Genomic DNA, 24,424 nt, shown 5'->3' on the forward strand with positions numbered 1-24,424 from the left:
GGGCGGAGGCTCAGGCTCTGGGGGTGGTTTGGCCTTACGAGCCTTTCCTTCCTTTTTGCCTTTGCCTTTTTTAGGAGGCATGCTCGCTATGCTCAATTACAGACTCTAAGGACAGTGTAAGAACTACTAGCTACGTGGAGACCCACAGTCCCTGCACACCATATATGTATTTTTGCAGCATATATGCTACAACCTGTGAACACCAATGACATCTTCAAAGCTTTGCTAGGTCATCTTCCTTGTGGCAACATGTCATCTTCCTTGTGGAAACAAACACACGTGTCATCATGGTTAGCTTTTGTTTTGTCAAGACCTACTTTACTATTTCAGTGCTTTCTTAATGCATCAACATCATTTACGCGTTAAGCCTACTTGTGATTAATACAAAATAACATTAGAGACTGGTACTTTCCGGAAGGGGATGTAGCTCAGTGGTAGAGCGCATGCTTTGCATGTATGAGGCCCCGGGTTCAATCCCCGGCATCTCCACTCTTTTTTTTTTTTTTTTAAAACCAATTAACTGTTGCTTCTATTTGCGTGTTATAAAATCTTAAAAATCCATAATTACTGAAATGTATGTCAACAAATGTATTTTTACTGCACATTGGCGCTGACAGGCTAATAGCCCTTTGAAGTTGTGATTATTATATTTAGAAACAACTTCATTCAACGTATGTGAACGTGTATTTTTAAGCATTAACATACCCTATACAAACATATAATGTGCTTGTTTTAGGAAAAACACCAAGCTTTACCATGTATTTTAAACACACCACAAGCCCTCGCCTCGCGGTAACTAAGGAGATCAGTTTGTTTACAAGAAGGCCGCCATTTCTCAGAACGGGTACATGGCTAACGTCATCAGTCAGCGCAACAGCGCACTGTTTGATTGATTGATTGAAACTTTTATTAGTAGATTGCACAGTGAAGTACATATTCCGTACAATTGACCACTAAATGGTAACACCCGAATAAGTATTTCAATTTGTTTAAGTCGGGGTCCACTTAAATTGATTCATGATACAGATATATACTATCAAATATATACTAACATCATAATACAGTCATCACACAAGATAATCATCAGAGTATATGCATTGAATTATTTACATTATTTACAATCCGGGGTGTGGGATATGGAGGGGGAGGGGGGTAGGTTTGGTTGGTATCGTCACAGATTCCTAATGCTCGAATGTCTTCTGAGCATGTTTTAAACATTTTCGAATATATATACATAGATTATTCATGTTTCGACAGTAGGGATTTAGTTCCCCTATCAGAATTAAACAGTGGCGTCTGAATTACGATAGCATTTCGTAATGTTCGTCGTGACGTCATAAAGATGGCGACTGTTCCCATAGCAAAAAGTCTGGACTTCCGAGGACGCAAAACCCAAACTCAGCCTCCATGGCAGCGGGTGACGCCTCGGATTTAGGCTCGCAACTTGTTGTTTTTCTCAAGATGCTTGTCACAAAAAACAACTAATTTAACAGTATTGAACTCCACCGAGGCTGCGCCAGAGGTGCCACCATGCAACTGAAGCACCTAAAAACACTCCTAACCCCGCAGGTAAGACTACTGGTTAGCTTGAGCTCATTTCGCTGACGCTAAAAAGCGATGTTTAAAAAGTCACACTTAATGCGGCTAGAATATAATGTGGTTTGCTTGTTGGTGTATTTAAACATACATGTAGTGCATTTGTGGTGTATTAAAGGCTTTATAACGGATGTGGTGTGGTATTACTTCGACGTGTCAACTGGTGCTGCATTACCTAAACACTAGCTCCACCATTTGCAACTGTTAAATGATGCCGAGCATTGACACTGAATGTTTTTTGTCACCTAGGAAGGTTCGGCCAAAGTGACTTGCATGGCCTGGGCCCCAAATAACGGCAAATTAGCAGTTTGCACTGTGGACAGAGTGGTGCTGCTGTATGACGAGCAGGGGGAGAGGAGGGACAAGTTCTCCACTAAGCCCATTGACTCTAAGGTGGCACACTTGATTCATTTGCACCCATTGGCATATAGTTCTCATTTTAGCTAGAACGTTCCCTTGATTATCATCAAATAATGCATCATTTACATGTTTACATGATGCCTGTTGTGTCTTTTGGTCTATTGTCAGTATGGAAAGCAGAGCTACGTGGTCAACGACATGGCGTTTTCACCAGACTCTACCAGAATCGCCATCGGACAGTCTGACAATATCATTTATGTCTACAGGATTGGAGAAGAATGGTGGCAAAAAAAACACATAAATCCCTCACTTTGTATGTGTTGCTGTAAAAAATGTTTTTGCTTTCCAGGGGGGACAAGAAAACAATTTGCAACAAATTTATTCAAACTGTAAGTAAACATGCATGTTTGTGTTCATCATTGGGAAGTTGCTTTTGACATGCATGATCATTTTTCTTTCAGAGTACAGTGACGTGTTTGATGTGGCCTGCAGAGCACTCCATTGTTTATGGTTTAGTGGATGGAAAGGTAAAAGAGTGACATTAACACTTATCAGCTGAGTATTTTCTATGAAGGGTATGAATATAAATATATATGCTTTTTGTACACCGTGTCGCTGCAGTTTGATTTGTGCTTCACCGCCATCAAGATTTAATTATAATTCATCACAGGTTCGCCTTGCCAACGTTGTGACCAACAAGTCGTCAACCATCTACGTCACAGAGTCCTGTGTTGTCTCGCTCGCATCCAAGTAAATCTTATTTTCTAATAGCTTAACACAAAAAAACTTTTTGTGCGAGTATCTATTTTAAGCCTATGTCCTTACTTTTCAGTGTATCTGGGAAAGGCATCCTGTGCGGACATGCTAACGGGAACGTTGTTCGTTACTTCTTTGATGATGAAGGTTCGGGAGAGTCTCAGGTAGCAACGAAGGACGCAATTGTCCCTTAGCATACGGGATACACACAGCATTTGGCCGCCGATCGGGTTAGAGGCACAGTACTGCACATAAACAGGGACTTCACATACACGTGTGAAAATAGAAGAAACAGATTTATTGCATCGACTGACTGTTATTAATTATTAAATTATTGTCAATCAAAAGTAAGCATTTTTTACCTTGTGAAGGACAGAATTATTTGTAATGGATGGCATTTAATAGTGCACCTAACAAAGTGGCAACTGAGTTTGTAACAAAGGTGGTTTCTCACTACTGCAGGGGAAGCTTTTGACGCACGTGTGCCCCCCGTACGCCCTTGCCTGGGGTGCAAACAGCATCGTGGTCGGAGGCTGTGACAAGAGGGTTGTGGCCTATAGCCGAGAAGGTCACATCCTGCAGACATTCGACTACAGCCGCGACCGCACCGAGAGGGACTTCACGGTGGCCGCCAGCAGCCCCAGCGGCCAGTCGGTGGTGCTGGGGAGCTACGACAGGTGAGTGAGCGACACCGTCCTCCGTCGAGACCTTTTATGTACCGCTTGTCTTTCCCGTCCAGGTTGCGGGTGTTTAACTGGGCTCCCAGGAGGGGTGTGTGGGATGAGGCCAGGCCTAAAGAGATCACCAACCTCTATACCATCACCAGCTTGGCCTGGAAGAAGGACGGGTCTCGTCTTTGTGCTGTAAATATTCCCACTCGTGATTCCCAGTAAGCTGCAAAGATGTCTGAATACAATAGATGCTGTTTATTTGCTGGTGTTGTAACAGGGGACGCTATGTGGAGGTGTGGAGCTATTTGACTGCTGTCTGCGAAGGACCATCTATAGGAATAAGTTTGAAGTAACCTATGTGGGACTTAGCCAGGTACACACAAACTGTCAATCATCTTTTTGCTGTTCGCTTAACTGATGTATTTTTTTTAACCAAAACTACAAATTTAGAGACTCAACATGTCCTCCCTGGTCCTTTTGTAGGTCATAGTGAGGAACCTCTCGACAGAAGCACGGGTGGTCCTTAAGTCTTACTATGGCTATGAGATAGAAGAGGTGAAAATCCTGGGCAAAGACCGTTATTTGGTGGCTCACACTTCCGACACGCTGCTGCTGGGAGACATGCTGGCCAACAAACTCAGTGAGGTTGGTGCTTACTTTGTCCACGGCAGGGCGTGATTGGCTAAAAAAATTTTTGTTTACAGCTGTAGCTAGATTTAGTGCTACACATTTCGTACACATTTTTTTTATGGAGAAAATTACTGCCAAAATGTTGTGTTTATTACACGATTAGACATTTTGTGTGACAAACTAGTCTGTTTGCCGGCGTATCATTTCACAAAATTGAGTGCCCAAACAAACAATCCCACGCGTTAGTGACTCAATCTCTGTGCTTTTTTATTGAGCACAACCCCAAAATAATTCACCATGTGGCCAAAGAATATTCTGTGTGCCAGCACACTATATTGAACTTGTAGTATATTACAACGTTGACGTTTGTGAGGTTCTCGCCTCTTCTTCTCTGTCTCTCGGCTCATAGCTGTCAGGGTTTCCACCAGATTGGCAATCTACCTGTGGCGGTGAGCGCGTGACTCGAGGCATGGTCAATATGACGTCATAATAACATTTGCCTGAAAGATACTTATTGGCATTAACCTGTGTAGCAAAAAATGACTAATTGCATCATTCCTGACCATAATATCATGCAACCTTTGTGTTAAACAAATGTTTTGCAGGTAGTCTAAATAAAAGTGCTTATAAATACATTTTAAAGAGGCCTCATCTTTTATACTTAAAATTTTTGTTGAGTAAATCTACTGTAATTTTAGCTGACTAAAAGGTGATGAGTAAATCTACTGTAATTTTAGCTGACTAAAAGGTGATGTAATCGTTGACTAAAACTAAATTAAAACCAAATCAATTTAGATGACTAATATTTGACTAAAACTAAAATCCATTTTTGTCAAGACTATGACTAAAACTCAATTAAAAACTGCTGTCAAAATTAACAATGGTTTGTAAGTAAAACACTACCATTTTATTTTATGGCAGCTTTTATTTTGCCGTGGTGGGGCGCCACAATTAATTACATGTCGGGAAAACCCTTGTCGTCTTTACCAACAATATTTGAAGAAAAAAAACCTCTTATTCAAGCGGTTCAATAAAGATAAATTAATGTTAAATATTTATTTATCGATTTCATCTGCCATTTATTTGTATTTGCATTGTTTTCTGCACATAAAACTATAATTATTGTTTATAAAAAATGGCTTAGTGTTTATATTTTTGGGTCTCTTGGACAGATTAATTGGATTTACATTATTTTTTATGGGAAAAATTGCTTCAGTTTTCATACGATTCAGCTTTTGTGGGACCTATTGGAACAGAAACTGAGATACAATAAAGAAAAATAATGTTAGACCGTGAGAACAGGTATCACTGTCCAGTTTTCCTTGATTAATGAGCAGAGAATTGACTCATAACAGGATTCTTTTTCAGGTGCCGTGGCCTGGTGGTGGGGGAAACGAGAAGTTTTTTTTTGAAAATGAGTCAGTAAGTACTGTCTTTTCTAGTTAAACTGAACTAAATGACAGCAGCAAATAAATTAGACATACAGTAAATAGAAGTTTATATTTTATTGTCTTGTCATAGGTGTGCATGATTTTTAACGCCGGGGAGTTGAGCCTGGTGGAGTATAGCGACAACCAGGTCCTGGGATCAGTCAGAACAGAATTCATGAACCCTCACCTCATCAGGTACAGTACCTAATGAAATCAGTGTACAACAAAAGCACACATTTGTGTTTCCACTTGTATTTACACAAAAGCATGTATAATGCTCTGTTTAGTGTGTATAGTGCTGTGTTTTAGTGTGTACAATAGATGGGGTACATGCTGTGTTTTAGTGTGTATAGTAGATGGGAGCATAGTGCTGTGATTTAGTGTGTATAAAAGCTGGGAGGTATAGGGATGTTTTTAGTGCGTACACTAGATGGGGGTGGGGGTTTAGTTTTGTGTTTTAGTCTGTATTCTTGCTGGGAGGAATAGGGAAGTTTTTTTAGTGCGTACACTCGATAAGTGGGTTTAGTGCTGTGTTTTGGGGGTATGCTGCGTTTTAGTGCGTACACTAAATGGGGGTATAGTGCTGTGTTTTAGTGTATACAATAGATTGGGGTACAGTGCTCTGTATTAGTGTGTATATAATAGATGGGGGTACAATGCTCTGTATTGGTGTGTATACTAAAAGGGGAGTATAGTGCTGTGTTTTAGTGTGTACAATAATGGGAGTATAGTGCTGTGTTTTAGTGTGTACGTTAGATGGGAGTATAGTGCTCTCTTTTAGTGTGTACAATAGATGGGGGTAGAGGGATGTGTTTTGGTATGTACACTAGATGGGGGTATAGTGCTGTGTTTTAATGATGTCTGTTTTTTGTGTGTCTAGCGTGCGTGTCAATGAGAGGAAGCAAAAAGGAGTTGACATCAACAAAAAGCTGGCATACCTGGTCGATCTAAAGACCATCGCTGTTGGTAAATGCGTGTGTGTGTGTGTTGTGTGTGTGTGTGTGTGTGTGTGTTTGTATAACCAGTGAGCTATATATTGTATCAGCACAGCAGTTATGTATTCTTTTTCTTTGGAGGCTGACAGTCAGTTTTGAATTAAAAAGATACTATAGGCCCCATGCATCACATAACTGATATCACAATAATCCCATTAAAGCAGAAAAACTGCTTAGTGTGGCTGCTTGTTTAATTAAAACTCCTCATACAACGCCAGGAGTGACCTCTTAGAGCTTAAGAACTGCTATTTTCTTATGTCACCTCCCACAGTGGACCTGGTGGCAGGGTCCACCCTGGGAACCATCAGCCACGACTCCAAGGTGGACTGGCTGGAGCTCAATGAGACCGGCTGTAAACTGCTCTTCCGGGACAAGAAGCTGCGGGTGAGAGTGAAACCTCAGCAGAAAGTTGGAGAAAATGCACAGACCGTCACTTTGGCAAAGGAAAGAGCGAGAGATGATAGTGATGATAATGCAATTGTTTGTTTTCCAGTTGCACCTGTACGACATAGAGAGCGGTGTAAAAACCACGCTGCTCAGTTTCAGCTCTTACGTCCAGTGGGTGCCCGGCAGTGACGTGGTGGTGGCACAGAACCGGGGGAACCTCTGCATATGGTACAGCATCGACAGCCCAGAGAGCATCACCATGTTCCCCATCAAGGTGACGAGATAGCACTGTTAAGTCATGGCCTTCACAATTCCTGAATAAACAAATTATAATAAAATAATAACCAGGTCCTCCTGGCGTTCTCTCTCTTTTGCAGGGGGACATCAAAGATTTGGAAAGAGCCGAAGGGAAGACGGACGTCATTGTGACCGAAGGTGTCAATACGGTGACATATACACTGGATGAAAGCCTCATCGAGTTTGGCACAGCGGTCAATGATGGCGACTACGGAGCGTACGCCTACTCCGCCATGTTCATATTATAATGTGTTTTTGTAAACAGTGTTGCCATTAAGAGTCTTCAAGAATCATAACATTGCAGCGTGTGTGTGTGTTGTCTTCAGTGTCACAGCCTTCCTTGAGACTCTGGAGATGTCACCAGAGACTGAAGCCATGTGGAAGACGCTCCGCAATCTGGCCCTTGAGGCCCGCCAGGTTCACATAGCAGAAAGGTTTGCATCGTTTACACACAGGCACACACCTACCATAGCACATTATTGCTTGTCTCCCTATTCTCTGCAGTGTTATTCCTCTGTGCTGAAAAACAAGATGTCATGCTCAGTGTTGGTAATAACGGCGTTATACTAAAGTTTTTTATTCAGTAATGAGTAATCTAATTAATTACTGTTGCCATCGTTGCAACGCCGTTGTTGTTACTGAGAATGTGAAGTGGCTCGTTACTACAGTTTGATTGAATGAAGCGCAAGGTGTCTGGTTTCGGCCACACATAAGCTGCCTGCAGAGAGGGGACGGGGGAGATGATGACGCCATTGTAAATGCACTGAAGATGTTGGCTGGGTGGGCGGATCATGCCCTGCTCACGCTCTCTCACTGCACGTTCTATCTGACAAGCAACAAACGCGCGATAATAGCGACGAGCCGTAGCCAGAGAAATTCAAAGGTAGCGTTGTCAAACTCCAAGTACCGGCACTACTTTTTGCTCATTGAAATTAAAGCCAAGAATGTTTATGTAACATGCACGCTATGTCCAGGAAAAACGCGTTTATCCACGTCTGCCTCAAGCAACTAAAATCGCACCTCACATCAACACATACCAACATGCACTTATTGCTGTTGCTAACCCAAAACCCAAGCCGAAATGCAGCCAATTTTTGGAATGGGATTCCTCACATTTTGGAATTTGGATTAATCATGATGAATCAGAGAATTACTCGCTTTAATGATTAAAATTAGCATAAGAAAAGACCCCAATATTTATACACAAATTATTGTCCGAATGTCATCCAGGAACGTTTTTAAACGTTTCACTTGAATACCATTTGTTTGCCCAAAACTTGGTAAAAGGTTTTATCTAAAGTTTTTACAGGCTGTATTTTTGTATAGAGGTACAGAGAATTGTACTATTTAAAGGCCAAATGTTATTTTGTGTCTTTTGACCTAAATTAAAATTTTTGTTACCATATTGGGTTTTGTACTTTCAATATTTAATGTTGTTACTTTACGGAATATTTATTTTTTTAATACATTTTTACTTCTATGCATGTCATATGGCAGACTGCAATCTATTGCGTTCAGATAAATGCCAAAGGTTCTGAAATACCGTATATAGTGTTGTGTTCTTAAATCAGTTAACGTAAACATCTTTGACATTAAAGATGTTATCAAACGTAATAACGTATACAAATACCAAAAAGAAAAATAAGGTCAGTTACCTTGCTGAGTAACTAATTACTCTTACAATGAGGTAACTGAGTTACTTACTCAATTACTTTTTGGGAGAAGTAATTTAAACTAACTAACGACTTTTTTAAGGTAAAATGACCAAAACTGGTCATGCCGAATTATGCATCACATTTTCATTAGGAGATGTTTGTATCAAAACTGACAGTTTTCTGTAAAAAATAATTTTAAACAGTGTCCATGAGATTTATATATAATACATTTTTAAAATACAATTACAAAAAGATCCCAGCCATTGACTTTCTTGAGTTGTGCTGCAGGTGTTTTGCAGCTTTGGGAGATGTCTCCACTCTTCGCTACCTCCATCAAACCAACCAGATAGCTGAGAAGGTTTCCCAGGAAATGGTGGGATTTATGTCTAATGATGTGTAATGAGATGACGTCTATAAAAAGTTAATAAGGCTTTGATGTGCCTCATCCAGGGCGGTGATGGCATGGCGTTCTATCAAGTCCAGGTGCGCATGGCCATGCTGGATAAGAACATTGAACTGGCTGAAATGCATTACATGGAGCAGGTCTGTCAGATATGTTGGGAATAGTGCAATTAGATTAACATGATTCCAATAAATGTGAGTGTGTGTGTGTGTTGGGGGGTCTCCTTTGTCTTTGCAGAACGCGATCGATGAGGCCATAGAGATGTACCAGGAGCTCCACATGTGGGACAAATGTATCGCAGTAGCTGAAGCAAAGGTACTAAGACCTCAGTCTGTGATTCTTTATCCAGTTTTGCAACACGCTGACTGACTAAATATTATATTTGTATAGTGCTTTTTTTCTCTAGAGACTCAAAGCGCTTTACATAGTGACATATTTTAAGCTAAAATTAAACCAGTTTGGGTGGCACTGGGAGCAGGTGGGTAAAGTGTCTTGCTAAAGGACACAACGGCAGTGACTAGAATGGCAGAAGCGGGAATCAAACCTCGAACCGTCAAGTTGCTGGCACGGCCGCTTTACCAACCGAGCCACACCGCCCCAATCTGTTGCTCTCTGTTGACTGAACTTAGGGCCACCCTGAGCTGGAGACCCTGCGTGGAAACTATTACCAGTGGTTAACAGACACAAGTCAGCACGAGAAGGCCGGCGAAGTCAAGGAGAACGAGGGAGACTTCCAGAGCGCCATTAACTTGTACCTGAAGGCGGGGCTTCCCGCAAAAGCCGCCCGCCTGGCCATGAGCAAGTCGAACATTGTCAATAACAGCGACACTGTCAGCCGCATCACCGTCAACCTCGTCAAGGCTGAGTACTATGAGCAGGTAGCGATGTCCGTGGCACAACAACTTATAAATAAAACAGGTTGTCATCAATGGTTCGTGTGACCCGGAACCAACAACAGGGTGAATGTGCATTGTTGTACAGGCTGGCGACCTGTACGAGAAGACACACAACCACCAGAGAGCTTTGGAGTGCTTTCGCAAAGGAGATGCTTTCAGTAAAGGTAGGTCATCACCATCACAAACACATTGATTGTGTGTTAGCAAAATGAACAACTTATTATCTGGCACGGTCCATCCTGTAGCCGTGGAGCTGGCTCGCCACGCCTTCCCTGCCGAGGTAGTGAAACTGGAGGAGGCCTGGGGGGACTACCTGATCCAACAGAAACAGATGGACGCAGCCATCACCCACTTCATCGAAGCGGGGTAGGCAGGGGGGAAGGACGAGTGAAGAGAAACATTCTTGGGCAGATGGAAAGCAGGAAGAATGAGTCACATTTACTTTAATGCTTGCAGTTTGCAGTGTTAGAAAATGTTCTTGTGTAGCTCCATCAGAGGGACAACATTTTAGAGACACTACAAGAATAATAAACACACAGTAGATGCCTGCTATTTGTTGGGTTACCTTCCAAGAACCCCCCACTCCCTACGGACCTTTAAAAAAAATAAAATAAAAAAAAATGCCTACCTTAATCATACTTTTAACCCCAATATGTGTCTTCGACTTATTAAACAGATTTTAGGTTAAATTTTACACTAACAAATAAGCAAACAAAGCTAATGTGATACCGTGAATAGGTGGGGATCTTCTGTATTGTTAAAGGAATACCTTCTGACTGTCAATCAAAACTGAACAATGTCCACATGTTACATGTCACTTCTCCTTTTGGATACACTGCAGCTGCACCAGAAAAGCCGTGGAGGCGGCCATCGCAGCTCGCCAGTGGAAAAAAGCGGTCCACATCCTGGAGCTAAATGAGGATCCGTCCGCCGCAGTGTACTGCTTGAAGATAGCACAGCACTACGCCTCCTTGCAGGAGTTGGAGGTGAGCACAGTTTACATAATTTAATTGACACCGGAAACAATCTATTCACAATTCTTCGGTAGCCTGCTTTGAACATGTTTTACTGAGCACTAATATTGCTGAGTAGCCAAAGTTGCAGATGTGGCAGTACTTGACTAGACAAATGTCATGTTGACAGCCCTTAGGTGCCACTTTGTATTTATTAGCGACATGTGTTTGTAAGTTTGTCACAGCGGTGGGAATTAGTGCTGACGGTGAGAAGAAGATTAGATAATACAAAGTGAGGAATAAAGCAATGCAGGGTGATTTTGATGAGCTTAGCTGAGCAAAACCGCCTCTGCAGGCGGTACCAGACTGAAAATAGTCATCTATTTGCGTCTCTTTGCGCCACGGGAACGTTCTGGCAAAGTAATTAAGATAACAAGCTTGCTGCTCCCCAACCTGTGCATTTTGGAGGAAAGTGTAATTGTCTGCAAACTATATTAACAAAGACAAGCTGCGCACATAGCCATACCTGCCACTTCACAGAAGAAGCAATGACGTGACACTTTTTAATTGGCAAAATGTGCCGCATTCAGTAGTTTTGTCTCCTCGCTTCCCTAATGCTCCCATCTTTCCATCAAAACTTTGATCAGTCCATGCTTATTCATACAGCCACAGCAGATGTAACATGGACATTTTAAATGTCAACAGTTGCGGAATGTGTTTTCAATATGTTCTGTAGGTGGCAGAGCAACTGTTTGTGAGGGCAGGCCATATTAAAGATGCAATTGACATGTACACCGCTGCAGGATGCTGGGAGGAGGCTCACAAAGTCAGTAGGTTGAAGGATTTATCAATATATAATGATGTATTAAACACGCTGCAGGTCTATTGATGGTACTTCTTTTGTGACACAGCTGGCCCTGAAGTGCATGAGCAAGGAGGAGGTCAATGACCTTTACGTGCGCCGGGCTCAGGAGATGGAGCGAGATGGCAAACTAAAAGAGGCTGAGAGGTCAATGTAGCTTCTGCCTTTCTTATCGTTAGTGGAACATAATTTATCCAATGACTGACACGTCCACGTCCGCATGGCCAAACAGGTTGTTCTCCACAGTGAGCCAGACGGATCTGGCCATCACCATGTACAAGAAGAAGCAGATGTTTGACGATGTGGTGCGCCTGGTAGCCAAACATCACCCCGACCTACTGACTGAGACCCACCTCCACCTGGCCAAGGTGAGCTCCGGATTCTGCCTTGTCCATACTGGCTACAGGTTGTATACGACTGATGTTCTGTGGTGACTGCAGGAGCTGGAGGGAGAGTCCAAGTTCTCAGAGGCGGAACATTATCTGATGGAAGCTAAAGACTGGAAGGCTGCTGTCAACATGTACCGACTTCATGACATGTGGGAGGATGCATATAGGGTACATTCCTTTATGTTTGGATCAAATCGTCTCATTATCAATGAATCAGTAATTGGATATTTTCTGCACTTTTTACTTCATGCAGGTAGAATGTGCCCCAATACGATTGTCCATATGTAAAGTTGAGTCGCAAAAACAGATAAATAATTTTTTCTTGTTTTGTTTAAATCAATGGTTCTCAAAACGTTTTTTCACCAAGTACCACCTCAGAATAAATACACTTGGCTCTCCAAGTACCACCAAAATGACCAACATTAAAATAGTTGCGTAGTACGTCTAAGTATTCATTAAAAACAAGGCAGAGATTTTATTTAACAAGTATATTAAATATTTCTGGCCACTGTAACATTACACACAGTTTGAACAGTAAAACTGTGTTTGAATATAGGAAAATAAAACTGCACTTAAATAATGAATAAAATAAAATAATTATATTTAATTAAGTGATTTTTTTTGGCATATCACTAGATAGAGCCTGTGTACCACTAGACAGTTTGAGAATCACTGGTTCAAATCAATGTTTTTTGTGGAACTTTTATTGAAACAGCCATTCTGCTGATGTGGGTTACAATTGAATCATTTCTAACAACCAAAATGAAAAATACAACATTTATTGCAAAAATAAAATGTTTATATTTTTGTACAAATTCTCCAAACTCCAAACAATTATTTTTGCAAAAACAGACTACGGGTAATCCTATATGGTGCCAGCCTTGCCCTAAAAATTAGTGAAAACAGACCTTTTATTTTAAAGGAATGCTTATTTCCCATCACTGTAATGAATTAATTTCTTCCAAACAAATGTTTTTTTTGGGTGATCCCTGATATAAGGCTTTGAGGTTTTTAATTGACCGCTGCATCATGACATCATTACATTGACAGCTGCATCACAAGAAAACAACACTGTTCCGTTTGTCATTCTCGAAAGTAGTGTACATTATGTACACAGACAATAGACAGTGTTGCGTAGACCGCTCTTCCTCCCAAGGATTTTAAAGCTGCTGTCCACTCCCAAGTTCTTTTGATGGCAAATAAGCTGATGTTAAATTGACCACCAAAAGCAGTACCGGTAGTTGGTATTTCGTTGTTTATTGGCAAAGCTTTGCCAATAATGAGACCAGCCTTGCACAAACTATCCCGATGCGTGGCTCTATCCGGTCTGCCTTCTTCTTCCCCTCCCCGTACTCTTCTACCACATTGTTTTGTCTACCGTTTGCATTCCAGAAGCTTCAAGGCCTCCACACAGTCAACCTTTTACTAAGCAGACAAATTGGAAAAGCACTAGCTGTTTTGTAATATGACTATGGAAGTAAAAAGTAACACAAAATATGGATATATGGAAAAGACCTGGTTCCATCACTCCCCCTTTAAGATCTTTTAATAAGATCTTTACTACTAGTAAAACACTTCTAAAGCACGCCCCACATTAAAGTAGGTGCTGTTTTTTTTCTTTGACCAAGCTAGCAATAAAACAACAGCATATTTACATTGGAGATAGATGGAGGGAGTCCACGTCACTGTCGTCATGGTCGGGGAAGGAAACCAACATTTCTCGAAAGTCTCCATTTTGCTCGACCCCCTTCAGAGACATAACGAGTCCAGAAACAGGGTGGGGTTGACCTTCTACAGCTCTAACAATGATGCGGGTGCATAAAGATTTAGCACAAGGGGCGATAAAGCAACCACATGAGGCTATGATGGCCAAAAAAACTCAAATTGAGACCAGGACAGACTTCATTAGGTCAGTCCACCTGCCAAATGTGCTCTGGAGCCAATCTTTGAAGGGGTCAGAGACCCCTGAAACTTCAGTAAGTTCCCTGGACAGGGCATGGAGGCCTTCTAAGGCCCTCTGAACTGAGCCATCGGGGGCAGTGTTGTTAGGAATGAAGGTACAGCATTGGTCACCAAACATTGCACACACACCTTCTTCCTTGGCTAGGATGCGATCAAGGGCTATGCGGTTCTGGATGGCCATGGGGGAGGTCGGGGCAAGTTGTTCAGCAAGTCCCTCAACGGCGTCACGAGTCAGGTTGGTCAGTCTCAACAGATTATAAAAAAAATAGTTAATGCGTTCAACATTTTTAGTAGCCGTCACAGGGAAAATAGCACCAATGATAGGAAGGTTTTCGAAACCTGCACAGGATTCACACCACAATTTATGTTGTGAGGGGACCCCCCTAGGTTGGCCTATTGCATCAAAGTAAACACCATCAGGGTTTCTCATCAAATCGAAGGAGCCCGTTACACTCCTCCGAGATAAAACATGGCGGTGTCGGCGGGGAGTTAGAGTGGCAGCTGAGACAGGAGTTACAAGGGGAGTTAATTTGGTACCCACTAGGGTGAGTGGGGTCACCAGTCTAACCATAGCACAAAGCCCTACGGATAACGTTGGAATTCTAATGTACAATCTGTGCTCCCCACAATACCAGAATAAGTCAGCTCGTGCCCAAGGGCCTATCCTTGAGCCATCTATCAGTGTGGTGCACCAGGAAGGGTTAATGTCACCCAATTTGTTGGGGGACGAAGAGGGTCCTTTGAATTGAAAACACGTGTAATTCAGCTTTTGGGCCACAAATGGAAGAAGTCGGGTGGAATTGTCAACAGGAGGGTACACACTAGCCAACAAATCGCACCCTGGTGGCATGGGTTTAGAGAACAAGGAAATAAGACAGTTTGAGCCATTTATGTCAGTCAACTTAAAAGGGGCGGGGTAAGTGTGGGGAAAAGGACGTCCAGCAGAACAAGCAACACAGTCACCCAGGTTTTGGCTCTTAGCCATGCTAGTCATCCACCTGAGCCATAGGTTCCCTGCACCTGCGTGCTTTAGAAGTGTTTTACTAGTAGTAAAGATCTTATTAAAAGATCTTAAAGGGGGAGTGATGGAACCAGGTCTTTTCCATATATCCATATTTTGTGTTACTTTTTACTTCCATAGTCATATTACAAAACAGCTAGTGCTTTTCCAATTTGTCTGCTTAGTAAAAGGTTGACTGTGTGGAGGCCTTGAAGCTTCTGGAATGCAAACGGTAGACAAAACAATGTGGTAGAAGAGTACGGGGAGGGGAAGAAGAAGGCAGACCGGATAGAGCCACGCATCGGGATAGTTTGTGCAAGGCTGGTCTCATTATTGGCAAAGCTTTGCCAATAAACAACGAAATACCAACTACTGCTTTTGGTGGTCAATTTAACATCAGCTTATTTGCCATCAAAAGAACTTGGGAGTGGACAGCAGCTTTAAAATCCTTGGGAGGAAGAGCGGTCTACGCAACAATTTGGGGGCTCGTCCGGGATATTGTCAATGTAGCCTTGTAGCGAGCCACTAGCAGCTACAGGAGACCACAAAGGCTGGCTCTGTTGTGTCTGATGTGCACGTGAGAGGCTGTCTTCTTCTGGGCAGGAAGGGGGAGGGCATTTGGGGGGTTGGAGACAGTCAGTCATGTCAACAAAATGGTCTGGCATGCACCGTGAGGAATTTGGCGTTGACCCATGCACTATCTGCTGCCTAGTCAGATTAGGCATACTCGGAAGGTTTTCTGATGAGTGGCTGTTATTTTGGGACTTAGGCACCAGAGATGATTGACACTCAGGAGTTAGCGTTAGTCTTGGAGGAGAGTTTGAATTTAAAGCAGCAGCTGCTTTAGCACCGCCCTCACTTGTCACAGGAGGAGGGGGTGGACCAGAGAGGTTTGTTTCTGCTTCGACCACTAGGGCTCCTCCTGTGACAGTCAAGTGGGTATAGAGATGGGACCGGGTTTACTTCATAGGGGGGTGGCTTAGTCAAAGTCTGGGGGGGGTCGTTTGAGTTGTCTTGCGCATGCGCGGCAGGCAAAAGACCAATCAGTCCATTTTTTCCTCTTTATCTCAATTTTTATCAGTTCTTAAGCTGCTTTTCTTTTTTCCATGTAGCTTCCGCTTATTCGAATTCCCTCTAGCTTCCTTTTCTCGTTCGTCAAACGCTTAAATTCTCGAGCACATAAGTTCTGTAAGCCTTCTTTTAGCCCGTTAGGTTCCTGGCCCTGTGCTCGAGTCATCTCCTTAACTACTTTACATCGTTCCTTTTTGTCTCGCCCCGCGGCCTCCATTGTCACCAAAAGCACATTCAATTGATCATTGAAAGGCAGCCAATCATCACATTTTGCCCCGCCGCCATCACATTTCTGTTTGTCACACTCCAAGGCCATTGTGTCTATTTCTTTACGTTTTAGTGTCTTATCTCACTGGGATCTTTCAACCCGCTTCCTTACGTTTCAGTGTCTTATCTCACTGGGATCTATCAACCCGCTTCCTTACGTTTCAGTGTCTTATCTCACTGGGATCTTTCAACCCGTTACTCTTTTAGGCGGCGACCAACTACCCAGGGTGAGCCACACCCAACTATTAGTTCACTCGTCAATGAAACTGCCCGTCACGGTAATCGAGACACAATGACGTGAGTTAACCACTTATTTACAATTTTAATGCAATGGCAGGCTCTGCAAAAATGCAATCAATCTATCAAAATCACAACTCTGCGTTTGGGATTACAAAACAGTGTTTGACTTACAGACTTCAGGACAGACTCCTAAAGCAGATTTTATCTAAAAAGAAAGGTTCTGCTCACCTTGAATTATGTTTTGGCCAGGTGAGTCTGTCCAGAAGATTGCAAGAAGTCATCAATCAACAACAGGAATTTTCTGATCACACTGTGTCGATCTTTGTTGCTCACGTACCGCTCAGATTTATCAGGGCAGCTCTTTTTGCGCCCAGTAGATGAGGGCACCACACGCTCACTGATTTTATCAAAGTTACTCATTAATGATGCTTTAATTTAGCTACAATAACGGCAAAACAGACACAAAGCGACAGAACATGGGCGCTGATGTTGGATGATGTCATCAAATTTCGATGCTCTAATTGGTCTGATGAATTTGTCTGGTTGTGCCAGAAAGAGACCATGGCGCTCGTTTGTTTCTGAATTCAAACAGAATATGCAACAGTGAGATGCAAAAGATAAGTCTTCTTTTTTTTCAGAAAATGTTATTTTACCTCCTGCTTGAGATTGGTATAAACTGTCAGCTCAATATCGGGGCAATGGTTATTACCGTTTTTTGCACTACACTCTTAAAAGGTCATTGCTGTCACAATACCTTACAACCATGTGATGTTTGTATGTGTTTGTGCGTCTGTTCGCGTGCGTGTGTGCGTGTTTGTCAGATCGCCAAAAGCCATGGCGGTGCAAACGCTCAGAAGCAGGTGGCTTATGTGTGGGCCAGGAGTCTGGGAGGAGAGGCAGCCGTCAAGCTGCTCACCAAATTTGGTCTGCTGGAATACGGCATCGAATCAGCGTCAAACAACTTGTAAGATGCAAGGCGTCACAGCGAGCACGAGCTGCATGGTCCAAAAATTACGTGAGCTTATTTCTGTGTTGTGCTCTGCAGCTTATTCGACTTTGCCTTCGAACTGGCTCGTCTTTCAAACAAGGAGAAGATACCGGAGATCCACCTGAAACATGCTATGTATCTGGAAGACGAGGTACATGTGTAGATACCTACCGTCTCCATCTGCTATACACCAAAAGTCAGGGGTGTCCAACCAGCAGCCTCTTGGCCATTTTACTAAAGCTCAGTCTGTTATATTGGCCCTAATAGTCTAAGAATGCCACTCATTTAATATTAATGGGATGTATTATAAGATAATACACTATTTGCTTTGTCACCTATAAAAAGTATCAAAGTGGAATCCCATTTGTTTTCTGGAAACAAGTTTTGACACCCCTGCCATAAACCATCTCAATATTCCTCTTTTGCCTTCCAGGGCAAGTTTGCAGAGGCTGAGCTAGAGTTCATTAAAGCAGGAAAGCCCAAAGAAGCCGTGCATATGTGAGTACATGTGATTGATCTGTTGATGTCATCACTCTACAGAGTTACGTCCATTGTAAATAATTTCAGAGTGATGCAACAATTGTGGACAAGAAGTTTTGTATGAAAAGATAGTTGCTTCAGTATTAGCACATTTTGGCCTTTTAAAAAAGAGAGACTATTTTTGTGTTGTAACCCTTCTTCCAGGTATGCACACAACAAAGACTGGGCCGCTGCGCAGCGCGTGGCCGAGAGCCACGATCCAGAGAGCATCCCGGAGGTTCTGGTGGGCCACGCCAAGTTCTGCTTTGAACAGAAAGACTACCAGAAGGCTGAAGCCCTCCTGCTCCGAGCAGAGAGATCCGACCTGGCTGTTAAATACTACAAGGTGACTGGAGTTTTAGGTAGTAGAGCTGTATAAATAACAGTTAACTTTCATTTAATGTTATTTGCTTGTTTTGCTACAGTAGCTACTAGATACAGGTGGGGGAAATCATTGATTTTTAGATGCATCGCAATTTGGACATGGTCAATTATAGAATCAATTAGTAAATAATCGATTTATTTATTGTAAAAGTAATGCAGACAGTTTTAAAATTTGTCTGACTGCAGCGAGCCACCTTACTGAGAAATCTGACCAGCTCTTTGTTATAGGGCCTTTATGTTCCAGTTTTGCACACATTTTCATTCATTTAATACATGTGGGAATTAATGGAACTGTTTCTTATTCCAAATTAAGTGTTTTTTTAAGTTGCAAGTGTTAAACGCTTATTTAGTGAAACAAAAATAATCGTAAAACTGCATCAATATACAAAAATTAAACATGCATCAATAATAGATTTTTAATAGTATCATAGCTTCTGAATCATAATCGAATCTTGAGGTGCCCAAAGATTCCCACCTCTAGTAGCTACACAATCTTATTAGAGATCCTTTGCATTGGACATTTATTTAGATATTCGTAACTGACAAAAGAAATACACCTAAAACGAATGTCTACTGCCGAGGACATTGGTTCTCAAGAGGTTGATGCAAGCTTCATGAGTGCCTTTTTCTGGATCTGCATAAAAGTGTGTTTTAAAGCTGTGTAGTAATGTTGCTTTGTTTCTCAGGATGCTGACATGTGGAGCGACGCCATTCGCATTTGCAAGGAGTACCTCCCCAACAAGCTCTCCCTTCTTCAGGAGGAGTACGAGAAGGAGGCCACCAAGAAGGGCATGCGGTGAGAACAAACATCAACACTCCGTTTGAACTTAGACTAGCTTTGCTTTTAGCATTCAGCTGCTAATCACCTCAGTACCTAATGATGCTGTAAGATGTTAGCTTGGGTGTGGATTAAACCTTTCAAGTCTCTGGGGTCACTTGAAGGCCCAGCAGTACACACAAAGCCTGAGCTTGAAGAGCTCAGTCCAGCGCAAAACTCCCCAACCAGGAGTGATGTGTGAGCTGGCCAAGTTGCAGCTCGTCTCTACTCTTAACGACTCGTGGGAGAGAGCATCAAATGTTGCCTGTGGAAACGATGGAGGAAGATGTTGCTTTTAAGCAAAAACACACTGAATTATTCAACTCTGGCTGCTACTTTTTTGTTCAGCTTGAATACGGCCTGCGCATCCTTGTCAAAAGGAATCAAGTGAAAAAAAGATTCTCTGAATTTGAAGGTTGAAATTGGACAAAATGCTTGGAAGAGAATATTATTCCTTTTTTTTTTCCTATCAGACAGCCTGATTGTGGCGGTCTGTTCCGTGTATGACTGGTGCCACATCTTGGTTTGCATTGCCAGCAGTAAGTTGGACCCGTTTCCAGTGAGGGTCACTGGTTCTGTTCACAACTTTTATAGACCAAATTTCTAGGGGCAGTCAGGACTTTGAGGGGACCCGGTTTGGTGGCTGCAGAATTAGGTCTCTGCTTTTTGCAGATTACGTAGTCCTCCTGGCTTCATCTGGTCAGGATCTTCAGCTCTCACGGGATTGGTTCGCAGCTGAGGGTGAAGGGTTCGCAGCTGAGGGTGAAGTGACTGGGATGAGAATCCGCACCTCCAAGTCCCGGTCCATGGTTCTCGCCCAGAAAAGGTTGGAGTGCCATTTCCGGGTTGGGGAGGAGATCTTGCCCCAAGTAGAGGAGTTCAAGTACCTCTGAGTCTTGTTCACGAGTGAGGGAAGAGTGGATAGGGAAGAGTGGATGGTGAGACCGACAGGCGGATCGGTGCGGCGTCTGCAGTGGTACGGACCCTGTATCGATCCGTTGTGGTGAAAACGGAGCTGAGCTAGAAGGCAAAGCTCTCACTTTACTGGTCGAGCTATGTTCGCATTCTCACCTACGGTCATGATCTTTGGGTTATGACCGAAAGGACAAGATTACGGGTACAAGCGACCAAAATGAGTTTCTATCGTCGGGTGGTGGGGCTCCCACTTAGTGATAGGGTGAGAGGCTCTGTCATTCGGGAGTAGCTCAAAGTAAAGCCGCTTCTCCGCCACATCGAGAGGAGCCGGATGAGGTGGTTTGAGCATCTTGTCAGGATGCCCCCCGGACGCCTCTCTGGGGCGATGTTTAAAGCACGTCCGACCGGTGGTAGGCCATGGGGAAGACCCAAGACACGTTGGGGAGACTGTGTCTCCCAGCTTGCTTGGGAACTCCTCAGGATCCCCCTGGAGGAGCTGGACAAAGGAGCTGGGGAGAAGGAAGTCTGGGCTTCTCAGCTTAGGCTGCTGCCCCCGCGACCTGACCTAAGATAAACAGAAGAAGATAGATGGATGGATGGATGGAAGTTTCTAATCGAGGTTTAACATTCACATCAGAATGTCAACTTGATTTGGCTACTGATTTTTTGTGTATTGTGTACATGTGTGTGTGTGGATGTGTGCTTCCAGAGGTGTACAAGGTCTGCTGGAACAGGCGCGGGAATGGGAGCAGTCTGGTGAATATTCCCGGGCGGTGGAATGTTACCTAAAGGTGAAGGACGACCCTAATGTAGCACTCATGGAGAAGTGCTGGATCAAGGTGAGCATTTTCAGGTTGGTCGTGTGTTTACCAGCTTGCAGTGGAGCACGGTGCCAGACAGTTAGATTGATGTCTCTACCATGGAAAAGATGTTTCCTGTAGGAAAGGTCAGCGTGTCACATGAAGGTCACGTGATCTCTTTTTTCTGCTGCGGGCTCAAAAGTGCCAATCAACAATTCTACCCTTACTGACTTGACTAAAGCAAAGATCACAGGGTTGTCAAGATCAATAACGTGGCAGTTTGACGGAAGGCAGCAAATGTTGCATCACAGGCAGAGCTTGTGTTTGCTCAGGAGCAAGTCAATAAGGCAGCTAAATGTGGATGTTAGATTTCAGGACAATCCCTGACTCATCAGAGGTTGCCCTCTGTCATAGATGACAACATGTGACCTCTGCTTCTGTGCATCAGACGGATTCATTATTGCAGCCAAGTGGCTCAGTTAATGAAAAGTGCAACATGTTATCTGAACGTACTACCTCCATGAATGTATATGTGTCCAGGCTGCAGAGTTGTCAATCAAGTTCCTGGGTGAGGAGCGAGCAGTCAAGGTGGTCCAGGTGGTGGGGCCTCGCCTCGCTCAGCTGAGAAAGTACAACACTGTGGGTCAACGCGAACACAGGTTGATTTATTTAGTTCCATGGGACTATTCTTAACCTCTACATGCATCACACTGAAGGCCGCCGAGCAGTATTTACACGTGGGCCTGATCAAGGATGCCATCGACGTCCTCATGGAGGGGGAGGAGTGGAACAAAGCCAAGAGGGTGGCCAAAGAGCTGGAGCCTAGGTGTGCTAAACATACATACTGTACATATTTCAATCATCTACGCTATATTATTATGTTCATCACATGCTTTATTTTTGCATGGAAACACACTCCTCTCTCCATTGCATCACTCTTGTCTCCTGCAGGTACAAGAGCTACGTGGACCAGAAGTACAAGGAGCACTTGAAGAATCAGGGCAAAGTGGATTCGGTGTGTCCCATGTGTTTCTAACTACATTTAACACAGGTTTTTTTTTGCTACAAAACATAATAACATTGACATAAACATAATTTTTTAGATGAAATAAAATGTGTACATTCCTGCTTTTAATCGGTCTCTGACAAAATTGTCATAAATATTTTGTGTTCAGCTGGTGGGCGTGGATGTCATGGCGGCTCTGGACATGTATGCAGAGAGAGGCCAGTGGGACAAATGTCTGGAGACGGCGTCCAAGCAGGTTGATGAATGTTTCAGTCCCCAATAGCTGATTACTGCTCACGTACACATTGCGCTTAAATGTTGCTGAACAGATGCATTTATTTCAGAACTTTAAGATCCTCCACAAGTATGTGGCTTTGTACGCCACACACCTCATCAAGGAGGGGGACGCTCCGAAAGCGTTGCAGCTGTACGTGCAGCACGGAGCGCCACCTAACCCACAGGTACACACACACACACACACACACACACACACACACACACACACACACACACACACACACACACACATTTCATCAACTATATATATATGTAAGTCACAAGACAGTTGAACATGTATCCTCGGCAGAACTTTAACATCTACAAGCGCCTGTTCCTGGACATGATTCACCTCCCTGAGACTCCAGAGTCGTATCGCACGTGGGCAGACCTCCGCAACGTTCTGCTGCAGCTGGTAGAACCACAGTCTGAATGTCATCACCTTAAAACTGCAATTAAGACAAAACTGGTTAAAAGTGTATGTGTATTTGTGTGTGACGTCAGTGTGAGAACTTGTCCAAGTCAGCGGGAGAGAACTCTGCGGCTCATGAGGACTTTGAACAGATGTTACTCATCTCGCATTACTACGCCGCCAGAGCCGCCACCACGGGGATAGAAGAGCTTGTACGTGACCAAAAAACACTTTGGTAATGGTAATGTCTTCGTTGTTCAAGAATGTTCAAAGTGTGTGTTTGTTTGTTTGCAGACGAGCATATCGGCCAAGCTGTGTGTATCTCTGCTGCGTCACACTGACCTCGTTCCTGCAGATAGAGCCTTCTACGAGGCAGGCCTGGCATGTAGGGTGAGCACTTCATGGCCTAATGCATTGAGAGTCATTTGACATTGTTTTTTTAACAGGGGACTGCACTTCTTTTGGAAATTTGCCTATCATTTACAATTCTTATGTGAGACAGGCACACATACTATGTTTTTATTTTTTATGCATTCTAACTCGTAAATAAAAGTTATCAAAAACCAGCTAACAATGGAGGTACAATTTACGAACCTAAAGGCCTACTGAAACCCACTACTACCGACCACGCAGTCTGATAGTTTATATATCAATGATGAAATCTTAACATTGCAACACATGCCAATACGGCCGGGTTAACTTATAAAGTGCAATTTTAAATTTCCCGCCACACTTCCGGTTGAAAAAGCCTTCGGAGGATGACGTATGCGCGTGACGTAGCCCGGGCAACAGAGGTATGCCTTCCTCATTGAATACAATACAAAAAAGCTCTGTTTTCATTTCATAATTCCACAGTATTCTGGACATCTGTGTTGGTGAATCTTTTGCAATTTGTTTAATGAACAATGGAGGCTGCAAAGAAGAACGTTGTAGGTGGGTCGGTGTATAGCGACTGGCTGTAGCAACACAACAAGGATTACCGGTACTCACTTGGATAGCAGACGCGCTAGCCAATGCTAACCGGCCACCGCACGGATGATCGGGTGAAGTCCTTCGTCGCGCCGTCGATCGCTGGAACGCAGGTAAGCACGGGTGTTGATGAGCTGGGCAGATGATGGCTGGCTGACGTAGGTGGAGCGCTAATGTTTTTATCATAACTCTGTGAGGTCCGGTTGCTAAGTTGATAAGTCAGCCTTAGCGTCGTTAGCAACAGCATTGTTAAGCTTTGCCAGGCTGAGATCTATTAACCGTGTAGTTACATGTACATGGTTTAATAGTATTGTTGATCTTCTGTCTATCTTTCCAGTCAGGGATTTATTTCTTTGTTTCTATCTGCATTTGAGACAGATGCTATCACGTTAGCTCATGCTAATTAGCATGAGCTTCGTCGATGTATTGTCGTGGAGATAAAAGGCACTGAATGTGCATTTCGCGTTCTCGACTCTCATTTTCAAGAGGATATAGTATCCGAGGTGGTTTAAAATACA

At 43.2% G+C, this 24,424-nt stretch overlaps 1 protein-coding gene and 1 non-coding gene across 3 annotated transcripts in view; both read left to right on the forward strand.

The window, feature by feature from the left end:
- Positions 1 to 417: 417 nt before the first annotated feature.
- trnaa-ugc (transfer RNA alanine (anticodon UGC)) lies at positions 418 to 489 on the forward strand. Its single transcript has one exon. It is a non-coding gene; the product is annotated as a tRNA-Ala (tRNA).
- An 854-nt stretch (positions 490 to 1,343) lies between these two features.
- LOC133648577 (intraflagellar transport protein 172 homolog) overlaps positions 1,344 to 24,424 on the forward strand; it is a 28,879-nt gene continuing 5,798 nt past the window's right edge. Inside the window, exons 1-43 of one of the 2 annotated variants that reach the window (XM_062044805.1) lie at positions 1,344 to 1,569; positions 1,846 to 1,989; positions 2,125 to 2,237; positions 2,306 to 2,345; positions 2,418 to 2,483; positions 2,627 to 2,706; positions 2,789 to 2,876; positions 3,175 to 3,389; positions 3,452 to 3,575; positions 3,661 to 3,756; positions 3,867 to 4,028; positions 5,382 to 5,435; positions 5,535 to 5,638; positions 6,324 to 6,409; positions 6,710 to 6,822; positions 6,932 to 7,099; positions 7,203 to 7,339; positions 7,449 to 7,556; positions 9,066 to 9,150; positions 9,228 to 9,320; positions 9,418 to 9,495; positions 9,810 to 10,058; positions 10,162 to 10,240; positions 10,322 to 10,442; positions 10,918 to 11,062; positions 11,766 to 11,855; positions 11,941 to 12,038; positions 12,124 to 12,259; positions 12,332 to 12,448; positions 17,642 to 17,784; positions 17,866 to 17,959; positions 18,242 to 18,306; positions 18,493 to 18,673; positions 19,398 to 19,507; positions 21,153 to 21,282; positions 21,784 to 21,882; positions 21,960 to 22,069; positions 22,195 to 22,258; positions 22,419 to 22,505; positions 22,594 to 22,710; positions 22,836 to 22,940; positions 23,030 to 23,149; positions 23,232 to 23,327. In XM_062044805.1, the coding sequence (XP_061900789.1) occupies positions 1,531 to 1,569; positions 1,846 to 1,989; positions 2,125 to 2,237; positions 2,306 to 2,345; positions 2,418 to 2,483; positions 2,627 to 2,706; positions 2,789 to 2,876; positions 3,175 to 3,389; positions 3,452 to 3,575; positions 3,661 to 3,756; positions 3,867 to 4,028; positions 5,382 to 5,435; positions 5,535 to 5,638; positions 6,324 to 6,409; positions 6,710 to 6,822; positions 6,932 to 7,099; positions 7,203 to 7,339; positions 7,449 to 7,556; positions 9,066 to 9,150; positions 9,228 to 9,320; positions 9,418 to 9,495; positions 9,810 to 10,058; positions 10,162 to 10,240; positions 10,322 to 10,442; positions 10,918 to 11,062; positions 11,766 to 11,855; positions 11,941 to 12,038; positions 12,124 to 12,259; positions 12,332 to 12,448; positions 17,642 to 17,784; positions 17,866 to 17,959; positions 18,242 to 18,306; positions 18,493 to 18,673; positions 19,398 to 19,507; positions 21,153 to 21,282; positions 21,784 to 21,882; positions 21,960 to 22,069; positions 22,195 to 22,258; positions 22,419 to 22,505; positions 22,594 to 22,710; positions 22,836 to 22,940; positions 23,030 to 23,149; positions 23,232 to 23,327 (4,749 nt within the window). In that variant the 5' untranslated portion in view covers positions 1,344 to 1,530. The remainder of the gene's footprint in view (positions 1,570 to 1,845; positions 1,990 to 2,124; positions 2,238 to 2,305; positions 2,346 to 2,417; positions 2,484 to 2,626; positions 2,707 to 2,788; positions 2,877 to 3,174; positions 3,390 to 3,451; positions 3,576 to 3,660; positions 3,757 to 3,866; positions 4,029 to 5,381; positions 5,436 to 5,534; positions 5,639 to 6,323; positions 6,410 to 6,709; positions 6,823 to 6,931; positions 7,100 to 7,202; positions 7,340 to 7,448; positions 7,557 to 9,065; positions 9,151 to 9,227; positions 9,321 to 9,417; positions 9,496 to 9,809; positions 10,059 to 10,161; positions 10,241 to 10,321; positions 10,443 to 10,917; positions 11,063 to 11,765; positions 11,856 to 11,940; positions 12,039 to 12,123; positions 12,260 to 12,331; positions 12,449 to 17,641; positions 17,785 to 17,865; positions 17,960 to 18,241; positions 18,307 to 18,492; positions 18,674 to 19,397; positions 19,508 to 21,152; positions 21,283 to 21,783; positions 21,883 to 21,959; positions 22,070 to 22,194; positions 22,259 to 22,418; positions 22,506 to 22,593; positions 22,711 to 22,835; positions 22,941 to 23,029; positions 23,150 to 23,231; positions 23,328 to 24,424) is intronic. The other variant, XM_062044806.1, reaches the window with a different exon arrangement.

Source organism: Entelurus aequoreus, linkage group LG04, assembly GCF_033978785.1.
Source record: "Entelurus aequoreus isolate RoL-2023_Sb linkage group LG04, RoL_Eaeq_v1.1, whole genome shotgun sequence".
Classification (NCBI taxonomy): Eukaryota; Metazoa; Chordata; class Actinopteri; order Syngnathiformes; family Syngnathidae; genus Entelurus; species Entelurus aequoreus.